Raw genomic sequence first — 11,900 nt, forward strand, 5'->3', positions numbered from 1 at the left:
CTCCTTTTTTTTCTATAGGTTCTTTTTTTGTATGAAATAACTTTTAACGACATAAATTTACGAACCAATAATCTAAATAGTTTTTTTTTATTCATCGATGAGTATTGATCTATTATACCTATCGTCGAATCATCATTTGGAGCTCAATATTGAACTTTAAAGGAAAAAAAAAGCTCAATAGTTTATATAAAAACTTTTAAATTGTTCAATGACTTAAATAAAAGATTTCAAATAATTTAATAATCATTTTGTAACTTTTAAAATTGATTGAATAAAACATAAATTTACTAATAATTTAATAACACTGGTTGTAATTACCTTTTTATATAAAATGATTTTTTAGTAAGGGATAAATGTCAAAATTGTACATGAACTTTAATTCAATATGCAATTTAATACATGAACTTTAATTTGGGGCAATTATACACATAAAACTTTGATTGTGATTCAAATGTATACATGAAACTTTAAATTTGATTCGATCATACACATTTAAAGAAATAAATACATCAATTTATTTTTATATTTAATAAATATAATTATCTGTGTATGTAATATATAAACACATAAATTGATCCTATGTCAATAATTGATCGAAAAGTTTATGCATAAAATTGCACAAAATTATAGTTCATATATAATTTTGAGATTTATCCACAATTTTTTTAAAACATTGTTTTTATAATTATATATTGTTTTTAATGATTTTATTCATTTTAGTTAAATCAAAATAAATAATAAAAGCTGATTAATTAAATTATTTAATTCTTTTATTTTTTTCATTTTACAATCCAACTTTATTTATTACCCTAAGTTTAAAAATAAACATTTAATATACTATATTACATTTTGTCTATTGCATTAATATTATTTTTATCTTTTTAGTCTAATTTGCGCTAAACCATAACAAATAGCATATTTTTAATACAAAAAGCTTATTTTTCTTCTTCTTCTTCTTGTCACTGATAAAAGAACACTCTAATTGCTTATTGTTCATTCCAATTCTAATTTATTTATTTATTTTAAAAATATATGTATAATTATTTTTATTAAAATGTATCCATTTATTGTTAAAATAAAATATTATAATCTTTTAACCTTTGTAAAGTAAGAAAAAAGTTCTAAATACAATTTATAAAATATGCTTTAAATAATCTTACATTTCGTCAACTATAAACAACAAATCTTACATTACATAATAATATAACATACTCGGTAATATGCTAAAAGACCGTAATGAAACCTTGGCAATATTGGTAAAGACCAAGACTTCGAGACCTTAACTATCCCACTATACACTAAAATCATATTATATAATGTATTACAGAGTACAAATGCCATATATGAGTTCTTCTCATATTTATTTCAATCCATTGTGCATTATGATTAGTATTAAGTCAATTATAATGTTATTTGATCTAACATGTATGATGTGTACAAAGATGTTGAAATTAATTAAGCTATTAGAGTTACCGGCTTTGGAAGTTACAGTGTCGGCGACTCTTAAACATCCTATCGAACTATGGTCGAGTTTATCGGAGAACGCCACGAGGCAGTGGTTTTAAACACCATATACAAAACAAGGTTCAGTTGGAAAAGTGTGTCGATGTCGTTGAATTTGCTGTAAAGCTTTGCATTAGATGTTGCACAAAAGGGATGACCTCTTCTATACCACAGCTTAGTGTCTCTTCTATGATCTTTTGATTTAATTTTTTTTTATGGTTCTTAGTGTACTATTTATGTACCAAAAGATAGTCATCAAGTAAAATAAAAATGAAACAAACCCTTATTAATCAAATCAACAGAAACCAGCAACACATACCATACCAAACAGCATATTGTGTTTCCATGGTAGTCTAATAGTCTTTCACTTATTTTAAAGAAAATGTACTCTTTTATTTTTGCATTTGATCAAGACAGCATCTTCCTCTGCCAACATTTGTTCACAAATTACAACCAAAAAGCATTAAGCAAATCGAATTGTTACTGGATAAAACCGAGAAGGGCACAACAACGATCCAAACCATCTTTAAAGCTGCAAAAATAATACATGAAATTCTTATGACCAATCAGTAAAAATAATAAGCCAAGTAGTTTAAATCAGGGAATGCAGGGAAAGTTGAATGGCATTATAACACCAAATAGTTTTTTTTCTTATGAAAGTGGCAAATGAGAACAGCATATCACTGTATACAAAACCAAGCTTCGTATTTTTAGGCACATAGAGCGAGAGAGATTAATTATCTTCGAGAATTGGAATACCAAATCATATCCTTTACTACCAATTTCACACACAGCTTCAACAAAGTTCCTATCAACACCCTCCTAGACTCTCCACTACGCACAATTAGTTATCATTTGAACTTGAACATAGCCCTTATGACCAAATTTGTTGACTAAATGTGATCGCATGGAAAACACTACAAATGTAAACATAGCACCTTTACACTGCAATTAAAATTTCAAGAAATGTACCAAATGCCATCTTCTCATATCAGCCACAATATTTGTCCTATTGTTTCTATGAAACTTATCTGGTCAGCTTTGGAAATGAAGATACTATGTATGCCAACTAAGTCTATATGGTTCACGAAACATATGAACAGTTACTCAACATATTTGCTTTGCTTCTCTGCCCATGGGATGATATATATACAATTAGGCAGCAGCAGGGTGATGTAATGCCAAGTGTCAATACATTCATTATCTTCTAGAAGTGGGTAATTGTTGAGGGGAAGCCAGCTTGTTTGAGAGAAGTCTCCAAAATGTTGTATAGGTCGGTACTGTCCCAAGTCAAGGTTTTGTCACCCGACTCTGCAGAGAGCAGACAGCCCAAGTGTCTTAAGTAGGGACAGGGGAGTTCAACAAAGTGGGAGCCCCTTGTTGAAATGGACCATGCACGGCACACAGCTACCTACAAAGGGAATGTGGACATTTGCCTATGATAGAGCTTGAACCCGTGCCCCTTAAATGACAACATTGGGCAACTTAGGTTCAACCCCTACCAGTGGACGCTCACAACTCCTTGGTAGCTAGCCATGAGCCAAGCACAGTCCATTTAAACGAGGCGCTCTCACTCTGTTCAATCCACCACTTCAGGCACTCGGGCTCTCTCCGCAAAGCCGGGAGACAAAACCCTGCCCAAGGACAATACAGACCCATAGAGGGTTCTGTCCGGACAGATAACACTCGGAAGACTTTTCCCCATTTAGAATTTTAAGAAGACTCACCAAACGCTTGTTAACCCATCATAGCAATAAAATTCAATTAAAATAAGACACAAATATTTAGGAAAAACAAAAGCTCAATTAAATCATCAATCATGAAAATTAAAAATCACAAAAAAAAAATGGATCTAAACACAAATTCACCCACATTTCAACAACTATAAATGAAATTTCTCATTCCATCACAAAAAAAAAAAAAACCTGTCACTCATCAATCTAAAAGGACAAGCCATGCCAATGAATCTCCCAAAAATCCAAAAATAAAAACGAGATGAAAAGTACCTAGATGGGATTAATGATGACCGTGTTCCTCAGCATGCTTCTTGAGCTCGAGGTGGCGTCGCTCGTTGGGAAGAGCAACAAGGTAAGAAAAGATCATCCCACCGAAACAGACATGGTAGAGAGGTTCGATAGAATCAGTCTCAATGTACTTAGCATGGTAATTGTCCAAACCCCTCTGAACAGATTTCTTCAAGTAACCCATAGATAGCATCGGCTTGAAGTAGCCAGGAACTTCCTTCAATTTCATCCCTTTTATCTCGCTGTAAACTTTCCTCATCGCCATTTTCCCCTAATTCAAATAAAACCCTAAATTTCCCTTATTTTGCTCACTGCGTGGCCTACGGGAATGGGGAAGATCTAAACAAATTGAAGAAGGAAAAGAAAAGGTTGAACAAAGGCTTTTCACGTTGGGCCAGCCAGCCAGCCCTGCTTGTTATTTCTTTAGAATAAACTGGATTTCCCAAATGTTAAAATATGCTTTTGAGTCCCTATACTTTAATATATTTAGAATTTATTCTTCTATTTTTAAGATTAAAAATTTCAAGTCCAATTATTAGGCTGATGATTTTTTTATATTCATTGGAGATATTTTGAAATAGAAAAATTAATCATGTAACAAAAGAAATATTACAATAAATTTAAATTTAACAGAAAAATTAACAACATTAATAATTAAATTTACATTTTGAAGTTTCTTATAAATAAAAATTAAATATTTACAGACACTTAATTGGTTGGCAAATTGGATGAATTGTAATGATTCATCGTTTTAGTACTGGCAATTTCGTTATTATTTAGAAGAAATCTTATAAATAAAATTCAATTTAAAGATAGCTCATTTTATTCTTTGACTATTATATTAAATTATTCGTAAATTTATATTTTAATCATTCAACTTTAAAAATTACAAAATCATCAGTAAATTATTCAAAAATATAACTTTAATAACCGAACTTTAAAAAAATTTATTCAAATCACTGAATTATTAATTTTTTTAAAATCTAGCTAGTGAATTTCAAACAACAATTCGACAATTAATACTATAGATCAATTCCTCAACGAGTAACAAGAATATAACTTAGATCTAAATCGAACACGACCAATGTCAAAAATCGAAGAAGAAAGCTGCTCGAATTTAAATTCTCAAATTCATGATGTTTAAAGATATTTCATGAAAAAAACTAAACTGTAAAAAAAAAATGAGATCTTTCAATTTATGCAAGATGTGCAAATAAAAGAATTCATAAATTAATTATTTTAACAACCCAATAAATTAAAACTTTCAAATAAACCAATGATCATTTTATAACTTTTGAAATTAAATGACCAAAATGTATATTTACTAATAGTTTAGTAATCTCGATGTAGTTTACCTACATTTAAACGATAATAATTAATTCAGCAATTTATTAATTTTTACTCTTTTTTTTCAACTTATCCACATAAAAAACAACCATGGAAATAAAAGATGAATAAATAAATAGAAATCAGCAATACATGCCTTACCATAGCAAAAAATCAAATTGTGTTTTCCATGGTAGCCTTTCACTTACAAAAAAAAAGAAAAAAAGATATCTTTATTTTCTTACTGAATGCTGCAATGCATTGATCAAGACAGTATCTTCCTGCCTACAATGTTCACAAATAACAACAATCAAATGGTCACCCCATAACCCGAGAAGAGCCCGACCCGGCCCATCTTTAAGCTGCAAAAAATTAGATTAGGAAATCATTAATATAAGCTAAGCATAGATCTAAATACAAGTAATCAGATATTAGGCATGATTATGCTTCAGAACAGTAGGTACTTCATGTTTAATATAGCATGAAAAATCATTATAACCAATCAGTAACATTAACGTAAAAGTACCATCGAGGCCCATGTACTAGGAGTCAGATTGCATTTTTCCCCCTCTACTCAAAAAATGGCAAATTAGTCCCTGGACATTAGAAAAAAGAGCAAACTGGTCTTTCTGTTTAAAAATTCATCCATTTCTACGGTTAAAAACTGATCCTTGCACGTTAGAATGAGATACGAGTGCCATGTGTAACTAGCTGGTTCTTCTATCAGCCATGCTAGTTTTTTACAACAGAAATGGATGAAGTTTTTAACAAAAATGACCAAATTGCTCTTTGATCTAACGTACAAGGACTTATTTGCTCATTTTTTGAGTAAAGGGACAAAATGCAATCTAACTTCTAGTACAGGAGCCTCCATGGTACTTTTACCGTAACATTAATAATGTCAAATGATTTAAAATAGGACATCTATGAAACAAAAAAACTCAACTATGAGAAGACATTTATCGAATATGTGTGCGTGCTCATGATAAATATAAGTAATAGAGAATGGCAATTGAGAACAGTATAACACCATTTTAATAAACCCGAGTTTTCAAATTTTAGTCACACAGAACAACAGGATTTGATATCGTCATGAGATGGAATTCATATCCTATTATTTTGCAAAATTTACACATACAGCAGCACGAAGCGTTGGTTTAATAGTGGACTCAAGCTATCATAATAGACTAACTTCTCACCATCTCTAAAAGTTATGCACTTATGCACATACATAATACAGTAAAAACTTTCTTTTCGAACCTGTCAGATTGAGCAAAAGCTGTTTAAACATGATATCACACTCCGATACTCCAATTACTTTACGGGAACAATAAATTGCCTCAAAATATAATATGTATATATATTATATGGTCTTTCAGAATGTTAGGGTCTCAGAAGCATGCTCAAACTGCAGAGCTCACATACATATCTCCCTTCAACCCAACATTAGTTTATCAGATGACAATCAGTCCACCAAGGATGCCGAAAAAAGAGTACAATGAAAATTATTATCGAGGAAAGATCAGTACATTTCATTCCCGATTCTAATAATGTTAGCTAAAACAAGCTAGTAAAGAAGGCAGAAATCTTCTATGACCAAATAAAGCAACAAGATACAAACAAGCTAAGTTACTCAGACAAGTGTGAGTGTTGGACATGAGTATGTATCAGACACAAGAATGGTTAGTCTTTTCTAAGTTTTTCCGCGAATTTAGAGGATCCTTGGAGGCTAGATCCAATATCCATATGTCAGAACAGGTACTAAAGAAACATGAAGAGTCCGAGCAACATAGCAAACAAGTGCATCAATGAAGCAAGTTACAAACCATCATCACATAAACTTCATTACCATAAAACATCAAAACTGCCCCACAATCCAATGAAAAACGTAACCACATAAATGCAATCGAATCACTTCTTTTGAAAGCTTGTTATTACATAAAACTAAAGCAACCACAACACTCTTTAACCAAATTTATACCTAAAAAACAAAGAGTACCAGCATCGCAAGTTCAATAAGCATTAGCAAGCCTAAGGCATTTCAAGATTCGAAATCCAAGCAAGATTTAGAACAGAAAAAAGATCAATTAAATCACCATTCGTAAAAAGAAAGAACCCATTGATCTGAACCCAATTTTACCCACATTTCAACAACGAAGCATAACTACCTACCAAAAAAAGAAAAGAAAACACAAATCCAATAATAAATATTGGGATGAAGAGCACCTGGATGGGATTAATGATGGCCATGTTGCTCGGCATGCTGCTTGTGCTCGAGGTGACGACGCTCATTGGGAAGAGCGACGAGATAAGAAAAGATCATCCCACCGAAACAGATATGGTAAAGAGGTTCGATGGAATCAGTCTCAATGTACTTAGCATGGTAATTGTCTAAACCCCTCTGAATAGATTTCTTCACAAGCCCCACAGAAAGCATCGGCTTGAAATACCCAGGAACTTCTTTCAATTTCATCCCTTTTATCTCGCTGTAAATTTTCCTCATCGCCATTTCTTTCTCCAATTTCAATCAATCCCTAATTTCCCTTCTCCTTCTTTTTAGGAGGGGGGGTCGCGGTACGTCGTGTGCGGAAATGGGGAATGATTTGAACTTTTTTTCGATATGAAGATGGATCGATTTCGTAAGTCAATTCTTAAACTTAACAATTATTCATTGGGATTTGAATTTTTTTTTGTCCAAATTACTCCATGATATTTCTTTAAAAAAACTTAAAGTTCAAGGGAGCCATGCTCAAGCTAACAATTGCAATGGTCAAAGACTAATTTAAATAAAAATAAGTTTAAGCCCAACGTAAAAATATTTATTTAGTTCAGGCTCCAATATTAGAATAATTATTAAGTTCTGGGGTTATCTTCATCCGAAAAAGAGTTCAAGGCCCAAGAGTTGTTGTCAAGTTCATACCCTAAATAGTGATTTAACCAAAACCTTTAAGGACTAAAATACAGATTAGGATATAGTATAGGACCAAAGTATTAATAAAACAAAAAAAAATCCCAAACTCCATTGAAATTGTACCGAACGCTGCTACCCCAAACCCAAAACAAAGAAAAGGTATGGCCCGAATGCTACCGAAATCCCTACTCCTCCGCCACTCCATCTTCCACCACCACTCCTCCTTCCTCCGCCGCTTTTCATCAAAAGCTAAACTTTACGAAATCGACCTGGACTCCGCTTCTTCATCGGCATCCGCCGTTAACAAAATGGAGGAAATCATCCACTCCATAATTGTCCAAAAATCCACCCCTGATTGGCTCCCTTTCCTCCCGGGCTCCTCCTTCTGGGTCCCTCTTCCTCGCCAAGGTTTCAAGAAAGTATCCGATTTCATCGATCAATTGACCAATCAGCTCACTCCCGACGAGTACCTCTCGCTCACCACCGGACGCGGCTGGCCCTGCGTCAACTTTTTTGTCTCAGGTAAAATTTAGTATTGTATCTTTCATCTTATTTGATTGCTTTGAAGAGATCGGTATAACTGAGGTGTCAAATCATTATAGTAATTTCTGTCAAGATTGACGGAAATTTGTTATACCAGGACAGTCACAAAATGATAAGTAATTTTTGCAGAAAATATTTACTATTTTAATGATTGGCAGATTTTTAAACAAAAAAGGTAGGACTTGTTTTTTAACTTTTTAATTACAGAGATCAAATCTCAAATTTTATCAAAGTACAGGGACAACCAGCATATTTTAGCCTTTTTGTGCTAGAGAGTTAATTTCGGGATTTTGGTTGTAGATGGACACTATACAGATGTTACAAGCATGGATGTGGAATTGAAATTTCCAGAGCAGGAGGAAGGGGAAGTTAAGGTGGAGATTTTGATTGGTTCAGGCGACAAAACTTCTTGACATGTGGACGGAGATGATGATCCTACTGAATAATTTCCATATCTCTCAAACACTACATCTCATCTCAGGTGAGTGACTAGCTTAGTTCTATAACATCTATTGCAATATGCTAAATAGCTGAAAATTAAGTGTAATTTTTTTTAGCCTCAATAAAGTTTTGCAATTGATTTAACTTTAATCAGCTTCCAAAACCTTCATGATACTTTAGGATGGAAATTTAACCAACAAGTGTTTGAGTACGGTAAGCCACATTGCATTTCTAGATAAAGAACATAGGTTAGAATCCTGGAGATCACATTGTTGGAATGATAGGCATGAACACTTAAAGGATTAGGCTTCATGTGCCATAAATCAGACATGAAGGATAATTTGGTCATAAAAAAATATGGTTTTGTTTAATTCCGTTAGTTTTTCTGAGGTAACTGGTCAACAGTTTTAACTCTTATTTTATGCATGGAAGCCCTTTTTTGGACGAAAGATCAAAAACCTGAACTCCATCACAATGAAATGTACACTTCAAAAGGTTCTACCATATAGTAAGCTACAAGAAAACCTTAACAAGAGACTAGTGGTAGCACTGTTAAATTGATGGTTGGAAAAAACTAAATGTGATATAACTTGGTGTTAAAGGTTCCAAGAAAAAAATAAAAAATAAAAAATTGATACATGCTTGAGTCTTAAAGTTGTGGAAAGAGAGAAAAACAAGGAATTAACACTAGATGGAATTTGGTATGGAGTGTTCACTCTAAAAACCACAGTGATCTCCACTCTATAATTAAATTACCTTGGTGATCCTACATGGTAATTATCAAGGCTATGTCCGGCTTAGCTGATGAGGTTTAGCCACAATCATGTTGGACAACTATCTCCGGCATAGGAAAGCTTCAGGTGGTGAAACAAAAAGGGAATCAAGAGAAATTTACAGAAGAAACAAACAAAGAAGGGTATTTAGATTTCTTTTTTCCAACTAAAGACAAAACGGTATACTTTGTTGTCATGGGTGAATTGCACAAAACAATTTAAGCCCATTGCAGTTAATTGGAAATATCTTGTTACAGTTCTTACTTACTTTTCTACCGTCATTATCTATCCCAATCTCATCCCAAATACACTCCATGATAATTCTCCTTAGAGAAAAAGAGAAAAAACGAGAACTTTAGATCATCTACATTTGGCCTATGATGGTGTCGTTTCAATCCAAATGTTTACAAATTTTGTCAGGTAATAATATTGTTTTTCTATTGGTCAAGGATTTTAATTTCCTAGATTCAATTCTTCGGGTGCTTTTTCCTTAGTTATGAGAGTGGGGATGGGATCATCATTATTGATGAGAGTCTTGGTTTTTAAAAATGGTGATTTAAAGTGAGAGTTTTAGGTTTTTGATAAGATAAATAGATGAGCCAAAAGAGACTGATAAATGCAAAATGACAGTGGAATGCAACACAACATAGGCTTGAAAGCAAAAGAAAGAAAGAATAAACTAACTTGGCAATATATAAGTGGAGGGTATAAATTAGAGTTTCTCCTTTTTGTCAAGCTTTTCTTCTAGCTTACATGGTTCTTATGTTGGGATTTAACCTACTAACTCTTGGTAACTAATTCCATTGAGAAAAGCAACTTGAGCTTCCAGGGCCATTTTAATCAAGGTCCAGAAGTTGTTAGACTTGTATGAATATATTTTGATTTTAACATACAGAAATATTTATTACCTTACCCACTGGGAAAAGCCAATTGAGGGTTTTTGATACTTTGAAGGGCTATTTCCTAATCCTCTTGAAGCTGCTAAGGTATGATGGCAATTAGGATCCCGAGTTTGGATAATCCAGTGGAAGCCTTCAGTGATTGGATATGGAACTCCTTAAATGCATCTAATTGAAATTTGGTTTTGGTTTTACTTCATGGAAGTTAGGGTGTTGTTATTGCCTGGAAATTTGTGATATGTTTTGTAGTACTATGGTTTCTGGCAAATTTATGTCAATGCTTAATGTGTGCTTAAAGTAATTGGGTTTCTTGGAGCTAGAACATGGAATGAAAGGTGTCTTCATGCTTGAACAAGTGAAATCTAGAAAACTATTGTTTTGCTGCAAGAGCTGAAAATCAATAATATATATGTATTACTTTCATAGCAGTGAACAAATCACCATGCGTCTTTTAGAGCAAAACCTCACCGTTTTTATCTGCAATAAGCACCTAGTAGCTTAATTCATTTGAATGATTATCTTGTTTCAGCCATGACAGACAATTACAAAATGCTAAACAATAAATGCTGTTTTTATCGGTCAGAGTTTTTGTTTTTCCTCTTTCTCTCTGGTTCAGATCTAACTTTGTGTTGGTAGATCTCCACCCTTTTGTCATAATATATGTAGGGATATGTATTTGTGTCTTATTAATGTGTAGCATATGCAGGCTTTGCGTACCTTTCACATCTGGTTCATCATGGGAGAGGCTGCTTAATGAAAATGCAAGATATTGTACAGATACAATTTCCATAGTTTTGGGATGGAGAGTTTAATGTTATAGTTTGCTTCAAGACTTGTTTAACTTCATTCTACTATGGAGTTTGTCGATGATAAGTAGACCACCTATTATCGTTGTTTACTGTACATTTGCATCAATCACCGATTGGATGATTAGTTTCTTTCTGAAGTTACTTAAAAAACAAAATCTCATGGCTTATGGGTGTGTTCTTTTCTTTAGGCTATTAAAATTCTTGTCTTTGGTCATCACAATTTAGTATCTATCAAGATGCCCTGCCATTGTCCATGGATTCCCCAAGCATTTTAATGAATTTTGTACAGAGCTAAGTGTCAAGAGTGCAGGTGATAGAATGTTATGGTGGGTTTCTTGGATTGAATGGTTCATCACCACCAATGATATTTTTGCACAATTTTCTTTGTTCCAATGAAAACGACTGTACTTTTAAATCGAATGTTTTTCTTTTAAATGAATGGATGTGCGAGTATTGTTCTACTGGGGTGTCATTAAGCTGCAGAGCAACCATTGAATAGTGACACACTCTCGACGTTTTTGTCCTCGGCTTTGAAGAATGTCTAGACGCCTTTCAATGCTTGAAGCCTTGAACAAGTGTAAGATAAAAGTATTATAGAGACCTTGATACAACAAATCAGATTGCGTTTTATCCATCAACTCAGAAAATAGATAAATTATTCTTTATATGTT

At 33.0% G+C, this 11,900-nt stretch overlaps 3 protein-coding genes across 3 annotated transcripts; 1 reads left to right on the plus strand and 2 right to left on the minus strand.

Moving 5' to 3' along the window:
* Positions 1-1,871: 1,871 nt before the first annotated feature.
* Positions 1,872-3,951, minus strand: LOC108461285 (uncharacterized). Its single transcript, XM_017761119.2, has 2 exons — positions 3,510-3,951; positions 1,872-2,035 (listed from the first exon to the last, which is right to left on the minus strand). The coding sequence occupies exon 1, from the start codon at positions 3,790-3,792 to the stop codon at positions 3,520-3,522; it is 273 nt and encodes a 90-aa protein (XP_017616608.1). The 5' UTR covers positions 3,793-3,951; the 3' UTR covers positions 1,872-2,035; positions 3,510-3,519.
* A 1,035-nt stretch (positions 3,952-4,986) lies between these two features.
* On the minus strand, positions 4,987-7,362 carry LOC108456939 (uncharacterized). Its single transcript, XM_017755701.2, has 2 exons — positions 7,080-7,362; positions 4,987-5,215 (listed from the first exon to the last, which is right to left on the minus strand). Exon 1 carries the CDS (start codon positions 7,360-7,362, stop codon positions 7,090-7,092), a length of 273 nt encoding a protein of 90 aa, XP_017611190.1. The 3' UTR covers positions 4,987-5,215; positions 7,080-7,089.
* A 387-nt stretch (positions 7,363-7,749) lies between these two features.
* Positions 7,750-11,644, plus strand: LOC108456932 (uncharacterized). The gene is made up of 3 exons (XM_017755689.2): positions 7,750-8,286; positions 8,608-8,788; positions 11,127-11,644. Exons 1-2 carry the CDS (start codon positions 7,926-7,928, stop codon positions 8,718-8,720), a joined length of 474 nt encoding a protein of 157 aa, XP_017611178.1. The 5' UTR covers positions 7,750-7,925; the 3' UTR covers positions 8,721-8,788; positions 11,127-11,644.
* The last annotated feature ends 256 nt before the right edge of the window (positions 11,645-11,900 follow it).

The sequence above is a fragment of the Gossypium arboreum genome, chromosome 13, assembly GCF_025698485.1.
Source record: "Gossypium arboreum isolate Shixiya-1 chromosome 13, ASM2569848v2, whole genome shotgun sequence".
Lineage (NCBI taxonomy): Eukaryota > Viridiplantae > Streptophyta > Magnoliopsida > Malvales > Malvaceae > Gossypium > Gossypium arboreum.

Coding starts and splice junctions, on each gene's coding strand:
- LOC108461285 (XM_017761119.2), bottom strand. CDS start 3,792: ATGGCGATGAGGAAAGTTTACAGCGAGATAAAAGGGATGAAATTGAAG.
- LOC108456939 (XM_017755701.2), bottom strand. CDS start 7,362: ATGGCGATGAGGAAAATTTACAGCGAGATAAAAGGGATGAAATTGAAA.
- LOC108456932 (XM_017755689.2), top strand. CDS start 7,926: ATGGCCCGAATGCTACCGAAATCCCTACTCCTCCGCCACTCCATCTTC. Junction 8,287..8,607: donor CGTCAACTTTTTTGTCTCAG/GTAAAATTTAGT, acceptor TTTTGGTTGTAG/ATGGACACTATACAGATGTT.